The 23656-nt window shown below is 32.2% G+C and overlaps 3 protein-coding genes across 3 annotated transcripts in view; all 3 read left to right on the forward strand.

Moving 5' to 3' along the window:
* Nucleotides 1–9226, forward strand: part of LOC145327698 (uncharacterized) — a 45432-nt gene extending 36206 nt beyond the window's left edge. The window contains exons 13-23 of the mRNA XM_080171257.1: nucleotides 149–203; nucleotides 537–671; nucleotides 1449–1520; nucleotides 2240–2432; nucleotides 2798–2955; nucleotides 3375–3498; nucleotides 3720–3844; nucleotides 4421–4467; nucleotides 5414–5563; nucleotides 6489–6594; nucleotides 6807–9226. Of these exons, the coding sequence (XP_080027383.1) occupies nucleotides 149–203; nucleotides 537–671; nucleotides 1449–1520; nucleotides 2240–2432; nucleotides 2798–2955; nucleotides 3375–3498; nucleotides 3720–3844; nucleotides 4421–4467; nucleotides 5414–5563; nucleotides 6489–6594; nucleotides 6807–6888 (1247 nt within the window). The 3' untranslated portion in view covers nucleotides 6889–9226. The remainder of the gene's footprint in view (nucleotides 1–148; nucleotides 204–536; nucleotides 672–1448; nucleotides 1521–2239; nucleotides 2433–2797; nucleotides 2956–3374; nucleotides 3499–3719; nucleotides 3845–4420; nucleotides 4468–5413; nucleotides 5564–6488; nucleotides 6595–6806) is intronic.
* Nucleotides 9227–11474: 2248 nt separating this feature from the next.
* Nucleotides 11475–15569, forward strand: LOC145321633 (DNA polymerase beta-like). The gene is made up of 7 exons (XM_080163101.1): nucleotides 11475–12075; nucleotides 12690–13099; nucleotides 13739–13811; nucleotides 14156–14260; nucleotides 14449–14510; nucleotides 14691–14737; nucleotides 15159–15569. The coding sequence occupies exons 1-7, from the start codon at nucleotides 11921–11923 to the stop codon at nucleotides 15291–15293; spliced, it is 987 nt and encodes a 328-aa protein (XP_080019227.1). The 5' UTR covers nucleotides 11475–11920; the 3' UTR covers nucleotides 15294–15569.
* Nucleotides 15558–23221, forward strand: LOC145321606 (lamin-B1-like). The gene is made up of 13 exons (XM_080163051.1): nucleotides 15558–15666; nucleotides 16194–16296; nucleotides 16514–16696; nucleotides 16964–17093; nucleotides 17553–17635; nucleotides 17969–18235; nucleotides 18444–18577; nucleotides 18885–18978; nucleotides 19251–19386; nucleotides 19587–19666; nucleotides 20736–20837; nucleotides 21455–21651; nucleotides 22293–23221. Exons 1-13 carry the CDS (start codon nucleotides 15569–15571, stop codon nucleotides 22357–22359), a joined length of 1674 nt encoding a protein of 557 aa, XP_080019177.1. The 5' UTR covers nucleotides 15558–15568; the 3' UTR covers nucleotides 22360–23221.
* The last annotated feature ends 435 nt before the right edge of the window (nucleotides 23222–23656 follow it).

A 23656-nucleotide genomic window follows, 5' to 3' on the forward strand; every position in this document is an offset into this window, starting at 1 on the left:
CAAAATTTAATAGAAGTCCCTAAAGTTATTAAGCCAACGAAAAAGAATACGTTATTATAAAACTTTATGAACTAGTGTAATAAACAGCCAATTGTCCACTTCCTTCCTGCATCTTAAAAAATATGAAATAAGTATTGAATATTTAAAGGGAGAATGTACGCACAAAGCAAAGGCAAAGATTGTGAAGTCAGAGGAAAATCAAGGTAAAGAAGAATTTATTTGCCCTTCAATTATAGAAGTTTTAATACCACATAAAAGGACTGAAAATTATATTCTATTAGTTTAAACGGGTAATTAAAAAACGAAAATCTAATTATAGCACAATATTGTAATTGATATAGGATATACGTAGATATATTGATAGGGGAAAATTTTTCGTCAACAGAAGGAGGGGAGAGGGGTTATTATAATTTTAGTCAGCTGCGAGCATCACTTTATCACGGTACATAAAACTCTGGTTTAACAACCAAGTAATAATATATCGATTAATATTGTACACTAAACTTCAAAAAGAAAAACCTATTTTCTTCCTCTAGGACCAGCACAGATCTGACATTTTTCTTTGAACCCGACGCGGCTGCTCGTTGTGGAACTGTGAGAGAGGAAGAAGGTGTTTACAGCAACGTTGTGGTTGTACAGTATCATCCGGTCATCCAGAGGAAGGGAGACAGGTAGGGGTTATATACACTCAATGTTGTGGTTGTACAATATCATCCGGTCATCCAGAGGAAGGGAGACAGGTATGATCACAACCCGCGACCGTAGCGCGACACGTAGCTGGGAGAAATGGGAGAAAGAGATGGGAGAAAAGGGGGTTTTCCCCATCTCTTTTGAAGAGATTTTCTTCCCCCCTTCCCTTTTTCGGGAAAGAAAAATATGACGTCACTGGAATCGTGTTCCTCAAAAATTATACAAAATCGGGAAAGATTGGGTTGTGTCGGCGTTAAGCCGAGATTAGAACCTAGCCGCGTCATAACTAAAGACAATAAATTTGGATAAAAAGTTAGAGTAGAGAGAATGCATTGGCCCAAAACAGGCGCAACTCGATACCATGCACTGATAGGACTTTTAAGATAAAATCCTGCAATAAAAGGGTTGGTTGCAGGAATAAGGTATAACCAACAAGCAAAATAAATCTAAAATAATATTTGGGGGGCAAATGGAGAGGTCGTCAATTTTACGATGTGTTGCCCCCCAACGACAGCTGAAAAACACGTATAGGTTTCGTGATTTTCTTCCGAATTAATTTCGTTATTGGTATGAGCTAAGTTGGTTGTCTAAAGTATGTATGACCATATATCCATGTACAGAATTAATCCAGGTTTGGTTCAAAGATACACTAAAAATAATTAGTAGTGCATAAAATTTCATTACCTTCTCCTTCCATTTCCATGCTACTATTGGACGAAATTAACCTTGTTTTCTTTCAAAACCCAACATATTTTCAGAGCAGTACAGTTGTTTTGTTTCTTTGAGACTGGACAGAAGGTTGTCACCAACAGCTACAATATTCTTGCAGAGTAAGTATTTTAGTTGCATATACTCCATAATTCATTACATCCATCTGAAACGTTAAGTTGGAATGTAGGTTTAGTGAAGATCTTAATAGAACCAATAAAAATGAAATCAAAAAGTACAAATGACCAATGATAAGCCAATACACAGACTAAATTACCAATGGCCGGTCGGTATACATTTTAATTAACCAATGATAGGCCAGTATGTTGTCTTTTTTTAGAGGCCCTATAAAAAGCTTCAGGTTTACTTTGTAGCTTGACATAGTGTCTCAAAAATCAGCCATGTGACGTCATAAAGATGATGGAGATGAGAGGAAAAGTGGGAAAAAAACCCTAAAAAAGAGATGGACAATCCGTAATTTTTATGATGTCACATGGCTGCTTTTTAGACACTTTGTCCAGCTACGTTTTATTTGCTATAATTTAAAAGAGACTGAAAATTATAAGAGAAGCTACTCTATGATTAGAAGTATCCGTCCGTCTGTCGGTAAGAGGGACATATGAATATATCGCCTGCTATTCAATATAGATATCTACAATTTTATTTGTAAAGGTGTCTAATACCATTAAAATCCAGTATATAATTCATTTGGTCCGTCGGTCTGTCCTTGGTTATGAAAACTCTGATTTACTCAACTGCCATCTTTTATAAAAGGGTGAATTTGTTTTGTAATGATTTTGCTGACAAATTAAAACTTGTCATTTTTTATATAATTTTTCAGCACCATCGACCCTGTGGACGGCTCGACGCCCAGCAGTGTTGTGAATGCCACTGCACCATCTCCCGGTGTGCGTCTACGTATTACAACAGAGGATGGTAATGATATCTCTGGCACGAGGTTGGGTGAGAAACTGTTCCTTAGGATTGAGATGGATAGGGAATCTATCTTTGGTATTTTTGCAAGAAATCTCAAGGTAAGTGATTTTTTCGTTAATAACCACAGTTAAATGATAAAATACTCAAGACAATTATAATATATCCATATGTTGCGCAGCAATATTATTTTTGTCTAGGGCCGATTTATCTTGGAAAGGTGGTGATATCCTGCCCAAAAATAGTTTAAACTGTCCCATAGCCTATGAGAAGCACAGACAGACAGAAAGACACACGCAGACATCCTTTTACTTTTATATTAAGATTATGCTATTAGAAAACTTTTGTGGATATTAAACTACCATTGAGGAATACTCTAGGAAAAAAAGAGTGGATATTCAACTACTATTGACCTTTCAAGGTTTTAGAGTATCGTATTCAAATAACCCTTGACAAAATTGTTAAGGCTATTGCTGGCGACAATAATGATGAGATTGACCTGCTTGATGAGCGTGGTTGTCCCACGGATCCTGTCATTTTCCCTGGCCTTACCCAGCTCCCTAACTCCAGGGACCTACAGGGCAACTTTGAGGCCTTCAAGTTCAGTGATACCAGCGTTGTTAGGTTAGACTCATATCTCAAATATTCTAAAATCATGGTGGTTTATACATTTAAGTAAACATAAAAGTAGTTTTTTTGACAATGATTATTTCATGATTAACTTCATATTTCAACTTTTTTTTATTTAAACCATAAATAGCACAAGAAATTTAATTAAAGCTTTAAAACTAGAACGGAATAGCTTTCTAGCTTGTAACTTTTTTTGGAAAATTATTTGAGTAAAAATAATAAATGCCTTGTTTTGTTATTTGCGCATTAGGTCTTAGTTTTTATCTTAGGTAAAAGATTTGACAGAATTAAATCAAGTTTTCTTAATGTGGTGTGTACTTCTGCTTTTTAGATGTCTAATTGTTTAGCATGGTTCAGGAGATCAAGTAAACATATCACACTGAATGACAAATTTAAAGTTTCTTGTTTTATAGATTCCAAGTGAATGTACAGTTTTGTGTTGACGAGTGTAATCCAGTTGATTGTGGTGATGGTATCAAATCTTATGGTAGAAAGAGGAGAGATGCTGCTATAACTCTTCCTCCTGGGACTACCCAGGTAATATAATAGTTGATTGTGGTGAAGGTATCAAATCTTATGGTAGAAAGAGGAGAGATGCTGCTATAACTCTTCCTCCTGGGACTACCCAGGTATTATATTTGTTGATTGTAGAGATAGTATCAAATCTTCATAAGCAAGTTTCTCTGCTGTTGTCCTTTCCCATCAAATCTTTTGGGTGCTCTAACTAATATTGTGCTAAAAGTGATTTGTTAATTAAGATCCCTGGAAGCTATGCCAGCCGCCTGATCTTTGACTCGAACCTTGGGCAGGAGGTGATCACTGTGGACACTCCCCTCTCCAAGGAGATCATTGTTGACTCTGGCACCAAGGTTGACACTCTCAGGTATAATAGTTTACAAAGTGAACAATATTCCCATTTTAACTTTCAAGCAAAGCTTTTCTATAATTAGGGTAAGTCCGTCCATCTGTAACGGACAGCTTTTTTTTTGTTAAGTTAGGCATGTTAGAATTGTCCTATCGATTTTAAACTTGGCAGGTTGATTCCTGTAGTAGTTGGGTACGATTTAGAAAGCGTAACAATTCTATAATCGTTATCAGAATTTAAAACATATTGATTTATTGATGATCCTTTTTGACCAAAAGATTTTAAGTGATGTTATTAATATTATCCTATGCATCTGATTTTGCAATATAGATTATAGATTTGTATTACAACAAATTACAATGTTAACATCGAAGCATCTCTATAATCAAGTCCTAAAAATTGTAATTACGTCCTTCAACATTATCCTGTTTTTGATCAGTTGGGGGGGGGGGGGGGGGTGGTGGAGAACAAAACATTTCAAAAAATATAATTTCACACTTTTTTCCTAAAGGTCAGATATAATTGAATGTACCATCTAAATAAAAAATATATGAATTATTGACAATTTAGAATATTTAAAATTCTTTAATTTAGAGATCCCAGGAGCAATGCTGCACTTGGTTTTGGAGATGAGAACGCAGGTTAAAAAAAAATTTTCCCCTCAATTTAATTACTATAGAGGGCGGTTTCCCTCTTATAGCATTAACAAACTTATAAAAGAGAAATTTATTTTTCATGCATATTGTTGGATAGGTTAGGTGGTATTATCCTCTTAGAAATTTTTTTTTCAATATTGAAAATTTGAGTACCCCCCCCCCCCCCCCCCCCGACAACGAACTATGAACTCTGGCCGCAGCGCTCGGCTCCCTAGCCTGCCTAGCCGCAGCGCTCGGCCCCCTTGCCTGCCTAGCCGCAGCGCTCGGCTCCCTAGCCTAAAACCTAACCTAACCTAAAATAGTTGTTCGTCAGTAGTCGGGGGGGGGGGGGGGGGGGGTACAAAATTGAAAAAAATTGAAAAAAAATTTTCTAGGAGGATAACGCCGGTTAGGTTAGATTAAGTAAAGCACAGAAGAGCTCCGCATAGATAGAAACTCCAAAGGGAAATGTTTCTGCAGGTTAAAACCTTTTGCAGGGACTTATATATTCTTTAAAAATCTAAAATTATGGGAGGGTGGGCAGTTTGTTCACCAAACAATGAGTGAAAGCATCCATTATTGTTTCCAGTTCTTGCATAGTTACACAGGCTGACCAACAAATAATGTTGTTATGAACCATTTTACTTAATTACTTGGGCTGCTCCCCTAGCATCTAAAGGATCTCTAATGGAAGATAATAGAATAATGAAATAGCCCAAAAACCATTCTATGACTAAAATTCAAATATCAAATACCACCCCTAAACTGGAGAACTCAATTAGTTCGGTAGATATTAAAAAATTAAGCTTCAGACAAAAAAACAACATTATTATTTATATAATAGGATAAACATTTTAAGGAATCACACTGAAAAATGTAATTGTAGTTATATAATATACCTATCCTAATGTAGCTGCATTTCTAAAAACTTAATTATACCTATAATTTCTAGTGTATGTCCGGGCTGGTGGAAATTCTGGGGAGCCTGACCTAGTGTGCACTACCATGCCAGTCATCATTGCCACTGGAGCAGCGGTCATCTTCCTACAGCTTTGCATCCTCGTCACATGTGTACTCTGCATTTACTCAGCAAAAAGGACAGGTAAAGGATATGTAAAGCATTAGGAGACCACAATTCTACATCTACATATAGAAGCAGTAATCTATACTATAGGTCTTATTATAATAATAATATTTAGGTAAAGATTCAGATAGTTCTTCAGGAGACCATCAGTCTACATATAGTAGTAGTACTCTATACTATAGGTCTTATTATAACAATAATATTTAGGTAAAGATTCAGATAGTTCTTCAGGAGACCATCAGTCTACATATAGTAGTAGTACTCTATACTGTAGGTCTTATTATAATAATAGTATTTAGGTAAAGATTCAGATAGTTCTTCAGGAGACCATCAGTCTACATATAGAAGTAGTAATCTATACTATAGGTCTTATTATAATAATAATATTTAGGTAATGATTCAGATAGTTCTTCAGGAGACCATCAGTCTACATATAGTAGTAGTACTCTATACTATAGGTCTTATTATAATAATAATATTTAGGTAAAGATTCAGATAGTTCTTCATTAGACCATCAGTCTACATATAGTAGTAGTAATCTATACTATAGGTCTTATTATAATAATAATATTTAGGTAATGATTCAGATAGTTCTTCAGGAGACCATCAGTCTACATATAGTAGTAGTACTCTATACTATAGGTCTTATTATAATAATAATATTTAGGTAAAGATTCAGATAGTTCTTCAGGAGACCATCAGTCTACATATAGTAGTAGTACTCTATACTATAGGTCTTATTATAATAATAATATTTAGGTAAAGATTCAGATAGTTCTTCATTAGACCATCAGTCTACATATAGTAGTAGTAATCTATACTATAGGTCTTATTATAATAATAATATTTAGGTAATGATTCAGATAGTTCTTCAGGAGACCATCAGTCTACATATAGTAGTAGTACTCTATACTATAGGTCTTATTATAATAATAATATTTAGGTAAAGATTCAGATAGTTCTTCAGGAGACCATCAGTCTACATATAGTAGCAGCACATTACATCACAGGGCTCCTTCCACCATTTACCATGATAATCTAACATACAGGTGAACTTTTCATTTCATTGCCTGGTTAAAAGGCAACAGTCTTGTCACTCTTGCCTTTTTGATTACAATTCATTTTAAAATTATTGAGTGACACTTATATGTAAGTGTTTGTTTTTATAGATTTTACTGGAAGACTGTAGATTTAATTATTAATCTAAAATTAAGTTATCCTTTCATAAACTTATTATAACATACTTTTTAAATATTTTCAGACCGGGTACTAGCACAAGTTCTAGAATAATTGAGCCTACAGCTAGCACTCTCAAGTCTCTCAGAACAACACTAAGAGACTAAACATATAGTCTCGTGGACAATCAAAGAAGACTAAACTTTAGTGCTTATATAAACTATATTTACCAGGTTTATTTTGTAGTTTAAAGCATTTTCTAATGGCATTAATGACTAATGTTAAGAAAATCTTTTTACTAAAGTAATCCATAATCTTTAAAAAGCTTCGAAATGAGTATTTTAGTCTTAAAATCATTTCATTTGTATTTAATCAAATTATCTAAATTACTAAAAGACAATTTACTAAAGTGAAACAATAAATTATCAATGTAAAATGTATATAGTATACTTATTAGTTGTGGAAGTATTAAAGTAAGAGAAAGAGATGAATACTGACGTCATACCTAATATATATTTACAGTGGCATTCAGTCGTTGCTCAGTTTTTGGGTTGGGTATATCAATATCATAATTATATACTGCTTAGCTTTATAGTATATTCCATAATTATCCTATTACCAAAGAGAATGATGCTTTCCCTCAAAGTGCCAAGCGAGCAAAGACCTCCCCCTCCCCTCCTTATTTTTGAATAAAATTGGTTTGTAGATTTCTTCTTTATTTCTAACCCCTGTGTAGTACGCTAAACCGTGGGGTTACTCTGTATGAAATAAAATAGCCTTGTAACAATAACTATCAGTAACCCTTCATCCTTTTTTCCCTTTTTAAAATTTATTCTAAATAAGCGGTGGTGGGGGGGGGGGGGTGTTCTCTACTCGACTAATCACTTTGAAGGAAACCGCAAAAAATTATAAGCAAGTACATTTTAAGTATATTTAAATATATGCTCCAAATTTATTAAATATCTTGTTAAGGTCAAATTGAATTAATTTTTCAGGTGTTTTGACTTCTGAAAGGAATTTAAAACATTTTTATGTCACATGAAAAATATTTTTAATATCTTTAGATTCAATAGTGTGTAAAAAAATACTGAAAAATAAACTTAATTTTGGAATTATGATGGCAAAATAGTTTTTCTAATTATGTTTTATACAATTTTTATTATTTAAAATGTCAATGTTACCATCCTAGTTCCATAAATACTCAAAATAAAACAAAAAATACTCAAATAAAAATATACAATCAGTACTTATCTGTATATGTCTATAATAAAATTTATTGTAATAGTTACCCCATAACTTTTATTTTATATCAAGAATCATATATATCATCGTATTACAGACATTTTATCACGAATATCAAAATTAAAATCATAAAATTAATACCAGTTTTGTTAGCCCGGGCCTTCGGCCACTTGGGGATAATAAAACTGATTTAGTCTTATAATTTATCATTTTAATATCTGCAGAATGCTGTCTATAATACGATGCAATAAATAACTATTCTTCAACAAATTCTAAATTACAAACAAGATCCAAATCAACTGTATCCACCCCCTCCCTCCCAACAATTTTTAATACAGTTTTGATCAAATTTAAATCTTTGGTTTACATATATAATCTATATATATGTATAATGTTTAAAAATATGATTATTGTTAAAAACACAGTTCTTTTAATATATTTTCTAGGGTATTATGATAATATCAATTTAATATGTAGGGTGGGTAAAAAATACTCTTAGCTAGTCTTTTGTGTAGTTTTAGATTTAGTCAAAATAAAAGTTTGAAATCATCCTGTAATAAAAAGTGACACGGCAGGTTACACCTTTAACTTTTCAAGCATATCATACTTATGTTGGTATTTATACTTTCATACAGAACTTACAATAATTTTAGATTTAAAGATATAGAGTCATAAAAAGTTATCATAGCATTTTTGAAGTTCAATAAACAAAACATCTCAATAATCATTGAATTTGTAAAGAATCTTTTATAAAAATCGACTTTTAAAGTGATCAAATCTCATACATATAAAAATATTTGTTGTAATGTTGAAATAGTAATTTATGAAGGGGTGGGGTTTACATACTTTACTAGAATCTATTTTTAATTAAGTAGCTTATTATAATCAAAATGTTAGTTTGCATTTTTGAAACATACGTCTGTATCTTAAACTAAATTTTTTTAAAGAGCTCCTTTTTTATTTAGTTTAATTTTTCATAGCTTTTTTTGCGCAGCTCATTTTAACATAAACCAAACGAAACTTGCCAAAATGATTGTATTTTATGTTAATGTAAATATAAAGTATTTTTTATCACAAGAAAAAACTGTAAAGGCATTTTTTATTCTAATAGCAAAGTTGCAAATTTAAAGGCATTTCCTTGCATTAAATAGTTTTAGTGATTATTAATAATATTTTGTGATGCTTATGTAATATATCCTTTTAATTGTAATTGTATGTTTAGAAATATTAGAATACATGATTAGAAACTATTCCATATTTTTAGTAGTGAAACTACTACATAATTCACTTTGTATGTCTGTTAGTCAGTAACGCTATGGGGAAAATAGAATTTAATCAGCTGCTATTAAAGATATATATATGGTTTTTTTTGTCAAGATTCCTTTCAAGGGAGCAGATTTAAGTACACAACACCCTAGGCAGTCGACTGCTTCAAAGCAGTTTTTAAATCTTTTTACTGATTTCCCCATATCTTTGATGTTTTATGGTCCCATTGGTCATAATAGAATCGAAATTAGATTTACTGTTGTTGTTCTAATGGATTTTTGTAAAGTACATATGTAGCTTTATTTATGACTAGCGGCTTCTCCCTAGAGGCCTCTAGGGACCCCAACCCCTCCACATTCCCAAATTTCAATTTTAGTTTTAAAGAGAAAAATAAATTGTTTTGGAGGATCATTTTTTCTATTGGTGGTTCTTGTGAGAGTGGCTATACTCTCCCCCCAATATGGGTTAAATAAAACTTTTCTGGACCTATGAGAAGCTATACTGTGTAACTGTAAGGGGAACCTTCGGTACGCACAGAGGCATCAAGGGGCATTTAGGTTAGTGGGTTTAGGTGGGAATTGTCAACCCAATTCCCTTTAAATTGAGGTGGGGGGAGGTATGGATTTTTAAAAAAAAGTTGATTTCCCTTAGGAGGGTGGAGGTACTCTCTCCAAAATATTTATATTCTAAACCATAAAAAGCTTCTCTGTAAAGGAGAACCATAAATCAGTCTAGCGTTTAGCGAGATCTTATAACGAATATACGGAAACAATATATAGACACAGATAGACAGAAAGACATCCTTTTACTTTAACTGCTTATATAAAGATTGTCCTATCCGGTTCTAAAATCAGATAAACTAAACTCTTATGACTAAACTGAATGAAATAAGCCTGCCTTTTCATAAAAATATGCATTTCTATTTTCAACCCTTATCTCAGTTTGCCTTATAGGGCTTTGATGACGTCATTTTCAACTGAAATTTTTTCTTAAGAAAAATTAAAAGTCAGCTGTAGTACTAAAATTAAAAATCTAGAATTGCTGATGAAAAATTTTTTTGACGGTATTTTATTAAAATTATGTTTTTTACAAAGCTAGCTTTAAGAAGCTTAAACAAAAAAAATGCGGGTTCAGGGTGTGCACTCCAATAGAAATAGGAGAGAAGAACTATAGTGTGAACCACTTTTTCGTAAATCTGACAAAGGAACTCCTCCAGCTGACAAAAAACTTTAAAATTTTTCGAGTATATAATTTCTAGAAAGCTAACTTTATATTAAGGAATTCAACAATTTATAGCTAACTTATTAAAGGATTTGTAATATGCTTTACACTATACTAGAAAATAAATTTTAACACGATATAATTTACAAGAGAAAAACTTTATCTTAAGAAATGCGACTATTTACAGCTGACTCTTTATATGAACAAAATGAAAAAAAATATGCCCTTTCCCTTTCCCATATGTGTACAGTGTATACACAGTACAACGCTAGGTCCTGTTGAAAACGTAACGAACGTACTGTTGTATTGCTATTTGTTGTTATTTTATTTTTATATAATTTATTTCGAGGTAAACATGAAACAAACTATGAATTTATGTATTTTGAATGTTTATAATAGATACGAATTACGAATTAAAGATTATAAATCATGTACATTTGAAGTCCGAGATATTATTTTTTTGTTTTAATAGAAACTCAAGAAAAAAATATGATTTTATTAACTTAAATTCATAATGGGATTTTTATTATTTTACAATGATTGCAATAGATGAAGCATATTTATTATTAATGCACAGATAAAACAAAGATGTGAAACAACAATATGAAGGCAGTACTTCATGTGATGGACTTGATTCGAGTAAAAGTTGAAAGAACAGCTCTAATTAACTCTAATAAAAAATCTAGAAAACTTCAGTTTAATTCAACCAATGAGATTTCATGTATGCTCCGATGCGATTCATTTATTGGCTCAATCAGACATTCCCTCTCTTTCTTAGTACCTTTATTTGCACTCCATTTACCGGGCATATGTGGCCAAACTTTTTAAATTTTTGTTTTTATAATATGAAAATGGAACAAAGTTTTGAATTTTTAAGACAAATTATAATGATTTTAAAGTATTTACTTAAATTCATGGAAATGAAATAGATAGAAATAAAATTTTTAAAAACAAAATAAAGTAAAAAAAGTAAAAATTGATATTTAAAGTTGGCCACTATGCTTGAGTGTAAACAATTCGTGATGAAGCACCCATGCCGAGATGATGCTTTTCATTATTCATAACAGCTTATTCACTTGTTATCATATATATTCGGTTATTTTGTGTTTTTAAGTAAGTTTTTTAGTGAAACTAACATTAATTTTACAACTTTTAGCATTATTTTTGTTTTTAGAAGATTGTTATTGCATAAATCCGCCTATAAAACTTAATTTAAGGTTAAAATTTTAACAATGCATGACACTTAATTTTGATAGTTTTATTCTTAATTATGAATTGTGTATTAAAAAGATGTTATTTAAATTGTTCATCTGAATTTAACAGATTCAATAGTATTTAAAGTGTGCAATTTTCATTTGAACAAGTAGAATACACAGTAGAAAAAAGTGTGATTTATTGTTTAAGAAACTTAAAAAAATATATTTCTTCAAAACATAGTATTCAAAAGATTGTATTCATTAGATTAATAAAATGAGCAAACGAAAAGCCCCAAAATCGGAGAAAAACGAAGACATTGTGGAAGCTTTAATTGAACTTGCTGAATATGAGAAAAACGTTGAACGTAACCGGTTCAAAGAAAAGGCGTACAGAAAAGCGGCTACTATAATTGCCGGCTTAGATAAAAGGTAGGTTGATAATTCCTCCTTTTAAAGCTAAGCTGTTGCAGCCGCCCTTAATATGAAAAGGCCGTCTTTTAAAGTGTTAATTAAAAAAGAATAGTATTAAAATATCCAATAATAGTACAATTACACCATGCAAATATGTCTATATATATAGCAGCTTTAATTTAAATAGGAAGTGTTATAAATGTCTTGGGGTGGTTTTAAGCAATTTTCTTATCCATCACCCGGCCCCACACACATCCTAGAGGCTCCAAGCAACTTGAAGGATATCAATAAATGATAGGTAATCAATTCATGATTTTTTTTGTTTAAAATTTCTTAAATTAATGGCGGTAATTCATAGAGTGGCGGATACAGAAATTTTCTGAGGGGTATTATGGTGTAAACTTTGAATAAGTGTAAATAAGGAAAGTTTCTTCCCCGTATAAGGTTGGTGTTGAATATATGTTGTTACCTACCTTGCTTTCACATCAATGAATTAAAGTACTTGTCCTTAACAATTGAATTATATATTATATTTACATGATACATACCTATTAAAAAAAGACTATTTATTTGATTAGATTCTCATTCTAGATTTGTTTTGTTTATGGATATTATTTTCTAATATGTTTTAGAATAAAATCTGGTGACGATGCCAAAGCTTTGCCTGGCGTAGGGGACAAAATAGCCAAGAAAATCGACGAAATATTGGAAACTGGAAAATTAAGAAAACTAGAAAATATTCGGGCAGATGATAAGAGCACTGCTATTAATTTATTAACAAGAGTTTCTGGAATAGGACCTGCTAAAGCTAAAGAACTTGTAGATGCTGGAATTATAAATTTAGACGATCTAGAAAAGCATAAAGATAAACTCAATCACGCTCAGCTGATAGGTCTCAAACATTTTCATGATTTCGAAGTTAAAATTCCGCGGGAGGAAGTGAAAGAGTTGTTTGAGTCAGTGAAGAAAGTTGCGGACAGTATTGATGAAGAATATATGATGGAGGTTTGTGGTAGCTTCAGACGCGGGGCTAAATTCTCAGGTATAAGTTTAAAAATAAAGCATAAAGAATTCAAGAACTTGGGATTTAAACCTCATTATTTCATTGGCAAATTAAGAACAGATATTTTCTCTAGAGTTCTTTTTCACTTAGTAAGAGGGGTGGATATTTTCTTGAATAGTGTGTTACTGTTTGACATTCATAAATTGGAAAAAGTTTTCAACATTCAGTGATAAAATGTGGTATTTGACTTAAAATAATGAAAACTGTAGATATGAATATGAATTGATTTTCTATTTGTTTTATTCCATGTGATAAGTGGTTTATATTTATGCAAATCATTTACATAGTTGACGTTGTATGTTGAGCAAACAAAACATTAACGTATGCAAACATTGTTAGGATTTGTTTGTTAAGTTGCGTGAAAGTTGTTTTTTTTTAGAAAATTAAAACTAGGACAATTATGTCCATAAGTAGCGCTTTCAGAACTTAAGAGGTCTGTTTACATAAATTATTAATATGCCTTGTAGTCAGGGGAATCTAAATAAAAAAATCTGACATATTTCTTTTATAGCAACTGAGCAAATTTTAGTTTTTTTACCTGACTTAATAAGACAGACAATGACCCTAGTTGCTAATAGAAATATCATTTTGAATAAATCATTGATTTTTGTTTATTAGGTGATGTTGATATTTTGTTGTGTCATTCTGAATTTAAGCATTCTGATAAACACCATGGAGATTTACTACATAGGTAGGTACCTAGTTTTTGTTTCTAAATCATGTTGACCAAATGTTTTCTGGGGAAAAAGGACAATTGTGTTTCAAATTTTCCTAAATAGAAATCAAATTGCAAAAAGATTGACTCGTGTTCCAAGTTGTGATCTTATAGCCTGTGGTCTCACTTCAATGCCAATATCCACTCAAATATATATAAAGCTCTAAAATGAGCTTTATAGTTTACATACAGACGCAAAGAATAGCGGTAAATTGCTACGCGCTACGCTTTTAATTAACATTTTAAAGTAATTCAGCGAAATAGTATTTTTTTCATTTTCCATAGATGAATAAATCCTATTTAGCGTTTATGTTTTTTAGGTTGATAAAGAAACTAACAGAGAAAGAGTTAGTAACCGACAAGATATCTGAAGGAGACACAAAATTTATGGGTGTTGCAAAGCTACCTAAACACAAACATTTCAGGTTCGCATTGTGTTTTCTATTTGTAAATATTTAAATTATTCACTCTACCACTATATAGCTTATTGTGATCTCTAGCAAGTTTAGGGCTATATTTTAGTTATCATTTTTATCCCTTTTTGACAAAACACCTACCTAAGGCTAGAGACGAAGCCTCAAATAATCAAACTTTATTTTAATTTTTTTTTCAGACGGCTTGATGTTCGTTTGTTGCCAGTAGACGAATATTATTGCGGGCTATTATATTTCACAGGCAGGGTGTCGCATTTTTATTTTAATTTCCCGCACATTGTTCAATTGCGTAATCAAACGTGATAAACAAAAGAATATTTAAGTAAATAAAAAACAATAACAATACAGTTGACTTTTGGGCTTAGATAATCAAAAGATTTTTGTTGTTGTTTAAATGTGACACCTGTAAATTTTTGATCAGGCAGTAATATATTCAACACAGAAATGAGGGCACACGCTCATCAGAAAGTAAGTTTTCGTTCACAGGGAGTGATGGGATATTTACTAGTCCCCAAAGTTTTATAATAATGTTATGTTATTCGTTGGTTTAACAACTTTAAAATTTGATTGGTTGCTTATTAAGTTTAGTGTCCAAACGTTTCAACCAGTAATTTTAATCTAAAGATGGGATAATTATTGTCTATTCGTTGTGTTTATCGGACATTGTCTTATACCTTTAGATCTCCGGAGAAAAATATTAAAATATCGCTCTTAAAATCATTAATGCTGGAATAGGTATTCCAATTATTCTGTCATGTTTGATTATATGGCAAATCAAAATTTCTCTATTTTTCTGTGTAATTTCGGTAACGAATAAGGTAGAAATTATTATTTTTACCCTGTGGTTCCTGATTGCAATCCCTGCATCTAACTCGAACATTTTTTTCAGAGATTTATTCTAAACGAGCATTCACTGCGTCCACTGGAATGCGGGAAGCCTGGAGCACCCCTTCCCGTCTCCTCTGAACAAGATATTTTCGAGTATCTAGATTATCCATACAAGAAACCAGAAGATAGAGATTGAAGCAACTAAATTAACATGTTATTGTCAAATTATTTTGAAGTTTTTTTTGTATTTTAGAATTTGGCTGCATGAAAAAAAACATAACTACCTCTTTTTATAGTATAGCAAAAATTTGCATGAATTTTTTTTAATTTAGGTAATATTTTTATAGTTTTATCACTTAACATCTAGTAAGACTTTTCAGAATCTAAGACAGAATGTACTTTACCGTTATTATGTTTTTAAGTAATATTTGTATCTATTTATTTATTATTTATTGCAGACAAAAAATAAAAATGTCATCCAGATCTAGCAGGACATCCCAGAGGGAGCCCCCATCCTCCACACCCAAAGAGAGACCTCCTTCACCCTTGTCTCCTACCAAAATTAGTAGGTAGGTCTTTTGGATTCATTTATAGTAACAGGTTTTCATTTTTTAAACAAAATCTTCTTGTACTTTCTACATAAAGTGATTATCAGCACAGTTTATTTAAATATGTTATTTTTATTTGATAAGTCCAGTGCACAGTGGTTCATTGTTATTAACAATTCTTCAGTTGGTTATAAATATAAAGACTTTATATTTAGATGAGTAAAAAATATGTAATGTTATTTTTTTCGTTTATCTGTTAAAAATTAGATTACTTCTGTACGGTTTGAGTTATTCATTTTAGGGAGGCTTTACTATTGTCCTGAGTAGGAATTTTCTTTTTTTTCCAATTAAAAGATGCTGCATAAGGGTTTGGGCTCTGCCAATATTATATATTGAAATTTAATTAACATGATTTCTTTTTCGATTAGAATCTTGTAAACAGCTTGACTGATTGTTATACGATTTTCACGAAAACTTACTGTTGCTCTGCTTTATAAGACTTTAGATAATAAAATATCTTTTTGTCTGATATTACTTAAAATATTCAGAACTGAGGAAAAGCGAGCTCTTGGTAATCTAAATGACCGTCTGGCCTCGTACATCGATAAAGTCAGGTCTCTGGAACAGGACAAGGGAAGGTTACAAAATCAGGTAACAATTTTTGTAAAATATCTAACAAATGTGGCGAGGGGTTGTATATCCTGCACGCACAAGGTTCATTTTTCCCGTGCTGCACAAAATATTTCAACTCATTTAATTGACCTTGTAGTTTCTTCGTCAGATTAGCTTTATAGACAATACCTAGTTATTACAGTAAACTCCACCAAATCACAACAAAAACAACATATAAAACAATTTATTTTTATAGGTGTCAACTATCGAAGAAGTAAAAACGAAGGAGATCATATCCCTGCGCTCCAACTATGACAGGGAACTAGCCTCCGCCAGGAAGGCTCTGGATGAAACCAGCAAGGCAAATGCAAAGTTGGAAATTGATGCGAAGAAACTGAAGACAAGAAATGATGAACTCGAAATGAGAAATAGACAATTGGTAAGTTTTTATTTTACATCTTTTGAAAATAAGCCATACTGTTTAAACTATACATCCAAAAGAAAAGTTTTTTTTCCATGATTTTTAGGATTCTAAAGACCTTTAAAGCTGCGATCTATAAAAATTTGGATTGAATTTTAATTACCTAAAATTTTCCTTCATGGATTTCAAACAAACAAAAAATCACAAGACTTTAATGTAAAAGGTTATTTCAATTTCAATTTGATCTGTGTATGCAACATTATTTTTACTCAAAACCATTTATAGGAAAACGAAGCCACGAAGGCTGCCAACCAGATTGCCAAGTTAGAGAATGAGAACCACGTGCTAGGACGTGACCTGGGCTCTGCTCAGAATCAACTTAATGAACTCAGACCTGAAAATAAAGTATTGAAAGGTAATGATTTTAATAATAAGATAATGGCTTCGAACCGATTAATATCTGATAAAACAGGTAAACGTACCTATTCTACATGATTAGCACTATACAGACAGACGCACATTCTTTGATCTAAAAGCAGACAAAGATTATTTAAACCCCAGTTATCTGGAATGATATGATTTATTAACACATAAATTAATTATAGATAAAATGGCAATAATTGAATTTATTTTACTACAAATAAAATATACAGACATAAATTAATAGACGACAAATACTAGGCTTCTCTGGCAGGCATACCTAAAATAGAAAAAAATACATATGAATAACAGGTTTCTCAATATCCGGTTCTCTTTACCTTTACTTAACATAAAGTAATCTAAACTTTTAACTAAGCAAAGCATAAAAGATTTAGTTTGTAGTCCAGATGCAAATTGAGAAGAAACCGCTTATTAAAATGTTCTCTTATTTTAGAAAAGCTTGAGGATGCTAGACAGAAGTTGGAAGATGAGACAATCCAAAGAATTGATGCTCAGAACAGACTTCTCACTCAAAAGGTAAAATCAACTTAACTTGATCGATGTCCATTATATAACTTTTAATTTTTAAAGATAGAGTTTTTATTTAGTTCACTGTCTTCTTCCAATAATTTATTAGGTATTAATATTAATATTTCGGTAAAATTGATAATAATAATAACAACACAACCGCCAAGATTAAGAGTTACGTACAACTACACAATTACAAAATTATCCTCAATGTATGTATATTGTATATGTTCTAGCATAAATTTCTTTTCCAATTTACATAGTAAATATATAGGATATTTCATTTTCAATTTTGAATAAGTTTGGAAAATATAAACCAAAAAATAACCAATTCTAATTTAGGAAGAATCTGAATTCAATTCTAAATACCTTGAAGAACAGCTGAACGAAACGCGCATGCGCAAGCAAATTGAAATCGAAGAGGTTGACAGCCGAGCCCAAACTCAGTATGAGGAGAAGCTGTCCCAGTCTCTGAAGGAGCTGCGTGACAGCTATGAGCAGCAGTTGGCCGACAACAGGACTGCCTTTGGTTCTACTTATGATAAGAAGATTACTGATCTACAATCTAAGCTCCAGAAAGAAAGGGAAGAGGCGGCAACTGCCGTACAGGTATTAATAAATGTTATATAGATTTATTTTTAGGTCCAAACTAAACAAACAAGATTTTATCTTTGTATATATACTAGATGGTTGTTCTATGATAAATAAATGTAAAATCCTAAAATAAGTGTAAAAGCATCACTAATATGATACAAAATCTTTTAGTGCGTAACGCTGCTAAGCAATTCTCGGCTACTATTAAATATACATATTGTAGGAGATGAAAGAGTACCAGACCAAGATGGAGGCCATGACCAGTAAGATGAACCAGGTAGAGATCAACAGCAGGGCCATGGAGGACAGGATCAAGGATCTTACCAGCCAGCTGGAAACACTTGGCAAAGATTACAGGTTCGTATCCTAGTTGCTCAGCTTCGTTAAAAATGCGATTTTGATAGCTTAGCTACATATATACATTTTCAATACTAACTGTTTTGCTCCTAACATAACAACAAGATGATATGTGATGACTTTAATTATGCTTACGCCTTACATTTGTTCCTTTCAGTAGGACACCTGCCAATTTCCATAGGTATGTTATGTAAAACTAAAAATGGTTAATCACAAAATGGGAATGTGGGTCTAATATTTAATTTTTAGTTTTCTATGTGTTATTAGCAAAACCATAATTTACATTATTATGATAGTAACTTTTTAGATCTGACATGGCCAAGAAGGATCGTGAGATCGACTATATCAACGAACAGCTGACTGGCCTAACCAAGGAGTATCAGGAGCTTCTGGAAATCAAGGTATGCATTTGTAGATTTATACTGAGACTCAAATACAGGGAGAAGGGACCAGGTTTCTGACAAATGATTTTAAGTGAAAATTTCTCCACACACTTCTTTAATTTCTTCCCTTTTGTTACAGCACAAAATAAGTTTTACGCCAACATTACGCCACTACGATATCGAAATTTTCAGCAATTTCAAATCTATCACGGCCCCTGCTTAAATTAAAGATAGTATTTCATAAAGTCTGTAAAAGTTGATCTTGTTTTACAAAAATGAACTTTTTACAGGTGGCTCTTGACATGGAGATCTCTGCGTACCAGAAGTTGTTGGAGAGTGAGGAGGCCAGGATGGGCCTGTCACCCTCCCCGGATAGTGAGAGACCAAGAAAGAGGAAGAGGATTGATATTGATGAAAGCTATACTGGTAAGTTCATTATTTGAAACTTGATTAGGTAAGCCTTATTCAAAGTTTTTGGGGGTGAAAATGAAATTTTTTAAGGCAGGTGGAAGAATTAATCTTTCAGTTTTAACACTCCCGAAAGAAGTTAAGTGTGGTCGGCAAAATATTATCTCTATCTTGCAATTTAACAAAAAATCATCCTGAGAAAAATTTCTATTTTCTAGGTATTAAGATGAACACTACATTCAGCCAGGCTGGAGATCTTCTCATCAAACCTCTGGATGAACAGAAGAATTGTATACAGGTAGAAAGTATAAAGTTATTATCAACCCCCTTCCTTTCGTATCGCGATTTTACTTGACCCCTCTTTCCTCCCCCTATTAACTGTCTCTGACCCTTAAAATCTTTAAAAATTAATTAAAGTGTACCTACTCTATATGTTAACAGAGCAGCTCTTAAACATATTTCTGTTTTTAATCTTGTTTTAAGCATTACTTAGCTGCCCGGAATTATAAGGCATATAACAATAGACAAAAAATTGATGATGATTGTAAACCCCTAATTACGATTAGCAAAATAACTACTTTTGTAGATTGAAATTATTGGTGGAAAAGTGTACTCTTAGCCGTGAAGCTAACGAATGTTGATAAAGGGGGGGGTTTTTAATGCAACCATCTCGTAATCAGTGAGCAAATGGCACTCAGAATTCGAATTTCCATCTATAATTTTGCATGAGTAATCCTTGGTAGATCTATTTTCCCTAAATCGAACAAAAAGTTGGAAAAGTAACGGCTAACGGCTGGCGGCTCATCTGTTTTGCCATTTGTTTGATATCTATATTGCAAATTAGTCACGAAACCTCTCTCAACATAATACTCTTTTCTACTCCAAAACGCTATCAAACGGTTCTAGACGGTAGCTGTTGGTACTAGAAGTTTTAAAATTGGTTATTGCTATCATTTAACATGAATTAAACCAAAAATATGTTTTAAAAAGTTGATTCCTACGTAATTGATGATGGATTTACCCTGAAAATTGGCAAAAAACGGCTGAACGGCTGAGCCGCTAGCCGTTACTTTTCCAACTTTTTGTTCGATTTAGGGAAAATAGACCTACCAAGGATTACTCATGCAAAAGTTCAGATCGAAATTCGAATTCTAAGTGTCATTTGCTCACTGATTACGAGATGGTTGCATTAAACCCCCCCCCCCCTTTTGTTTATAAAACTTGGGGTACAACTTACTTTATTTTACAGTCCAATGTCCTTCTCTCCCTGTTGGCTATGGGTAACACCGTATTGTTAAAGAAAAATTAACTCTTTTTCTTAGGTATACTTAAACAAAAATGTTACTGACAAGCATAATACTGTTAAGGTTGAGAATACAGGTGAGACTGATGTAAATCTTGGTGGATATCAACTGTTGTGCGTCAGTGATGGCGTGGAAACTAACTACAAGTTTACCAGAAGCCACAAGGTAAACAATTCAGCTTAATTAGATCATAAAAATAAATTGGTGTCGTTGCTCACTTGTAACACACTGGGTGTTGGTGGTTAAAGTTCTAGTTCAAGTCCACATTTGGTAACTCGATTTTCTCAGTCGTAAGTACATTCATTCAACTTCCCTTGGTTGTGTTAGAAGGGAGATTATTGAGTGGTTTGGATACTCAATAGTCACTCACATAATACCAGTACAGCCCTTATCCCAAGCTCCTTTGCGAAGAGTATCATTCATTACAGTCACTTCATTTGGGACACCTGCCACACTCGAAAGATTGTGAGGTAATAAATTGTAGCTACCATGAGACAGCGGGTCATAAAGATTTTTAAAAAGTGTAAGTACCTAAAAGTCGAAAGAAAATATTGTAAAACGACTAGAAAATTATGATAGCAATTAGAAGCGAATGAAAAACGAGTTGAGTTTAATTTTAAACAGATTTACTTAGTCTTCAATTGGACATTGAAAGTTTGTACAATACAAAGTACAACCCATAATTTTATAAAGTTTTTTTAGTGTGTTTATAAACTTGGGCGATTTTTACTGTCTTGCATTATAAAAAAATATATTTGATTAAAATAAAATTGTTTATTAAGATCGCTGCTGCCTCAACAATCTCAGTGTACAGCTCAGACAGCGGTGTTGAACATTCGCCAGCCTCCGGTGTGCTGGTGATGAAGACTGGCGCCTGGAGCATGGCGGATGAAGTGAAGGTCCAGCTGGTCAACAAGGAGGGAGAAGAGGTAGCCGCCAGAGATACAAACTGGCAACAAGAAGTTGTCCGCGGATCACAGTAAGATTTTCAATTTTTAAGATTTAGAGGGACAACGGAATAGTATTGATTCTCACCTCCCAAAGTTTATAAAGTCCTTGCGCTGAATGATTGGAGAAAGGCAATGGAAAACAAAAATAATATTCTATAGGTAATATAGATAGGTAGTGAAGAAGGAACAAACTCAAAATATATTAGAACATCAATCTTTTTAATTGGCACTTCATGGTTTTTTTTCTTCAAATATCAAATTTGAGAAAAAATGTCAAGATCAGCTGTCAGAGGGGGTTGGGTGTTTTTGGTTTCAGTGGCCAAAGAATGGGTTCTAGTGAAAGCACTTACTTTTATTCCCAATTCGTTCAAACTCTTATATCAGTTAAAAAAAAGTTTGGATTATGGAAAGAAGACGAAGTACCGGGTTTCGTCACATTTTCACAGTAGTTTTTCTCCTATTCTAGCCCCTGCAGGGGGGCTCTTTCCTTTGGGGCCTATTTCTTAACCCTGCGGGCAATCATTAACATTTACCTAACCTAAACTAATCTTAAATAATCAGTCTATCAAAAACTACTGTAAAAATACGGCGATACCCGTTACTTCGTAATCTTTCCATAACCCAAAAGTTTTATATATACTGATATTTCTGTAATATGTTATTATTTTAGATCATTCATGGGAGACATCGACAGGACAGCTTCCTCCACCAAAGACGAGAAATGCTGCATCATGTAAACACCAAATTAAAGAGTTGCTGCGCTACTACAAAAATCTTTATAAAAACATTTATTATCTTGCAAAGAATACGCTGTATTATACTTTTAAAGGGATCTTTACATAATAATTGTATTATACCTATTTATTTTGTCTTTTTGATTCATAAAGATTTTCATTCAATTGAAAGGTAAGATATGCAAAGGTTTAGAATGTTACTCTTCCATTAAATGATATTTACTGCTTTATAAATTGCAGAATTTGAAAACTAAAAACGTATCGTTGCTTATTTTTGTTACGTCACAGTTACCAGTATAACTACAAAGGTGCCTTACTTAATTAAACCTATATTTATTAAAGAAGAAAATATTTTCGTGACTCGACAGGTCTTTTTAAGACAAAATTACTTTGTTCATGTACCTTATGAAAAGTGCATTATCAATCTTTGAATATTTAATTTCCTAATGCACTGCCAATGAAACTAACCTATGGTCTCGTATTTTATTTTGAGTGTAAATATATCAAGCTGTTAAGCCAAATAATATCTTAATACTATTTGGACTTCAAGTTTGATCTTAATGTTTGGTAACATTGAATTTATGCTGTAATTTATGAAGGTGTTAATTTATTTGAAATGTCCAATCTAATGATTCCAGCGACATGAATTCAGTTCAACCAAACATACCTGCTTTAACAATAATGCAATGAAATACCTTAGTTAGTTGTTAAGCAGGAATTGGTATTCTTTGTTATAAAAGTGTAAAAAATCATATTAAATGTTTTTACTGGGTTGGCATTTTTAAAGCAAAGTTTCCCCATTCCTACGTAAAATATGCTTATGTTACTAAACCAGTATGTAGTAGATAGATAAATTGTGTATTAAGAAAGTTTCAGACATTTTATTCACCTTAAAATTTTATTTTCTCTCTAAAACTAAATTTCGGAACTAAACTACAAAAAGAAAATTTTCTGAAACTTTGTTATTTTAATGAATGTATGTTAAGAAAGAAAATTTTATTTGTGCCGAAATGTTCAGATTTTTTTTCTAATTTCTAAAATTTAATGAGCATTTTTCTATATGGTTGTAAGATTTTGTATGATTTAATGTGATAATATACCCTCCTGTTAATTTCTACAATGTGATACTTTTTTTTATTTCATTTTCCTTCATTAATTTTTTAAGTGCCATCATAAATATTAAAATCTGGTGGTCATATTTACCTTGAATTAATGTAAAAATGGCTGGTTAATGTATTGTCGTCACCCAAAGCCAATGAAATTAAAAATATTTTGTTCTTATATAAATATACACTTACAA

This window comes from Acartia tonsa, chromosome 1 (assembly GCF_053477335.1).
Source record: "Acartia tonsa isolate MP-2025a chromosome 1, ASM5347733v1, whole genome shotgun sequence".
Classification (NCBI taxonomy): domain Eukaryota; kingdom Metazoa; phylum Arthropoda; class Copepoda; order Calanoida; family Acartiidae; genus Acartia; species Acartia tonsa.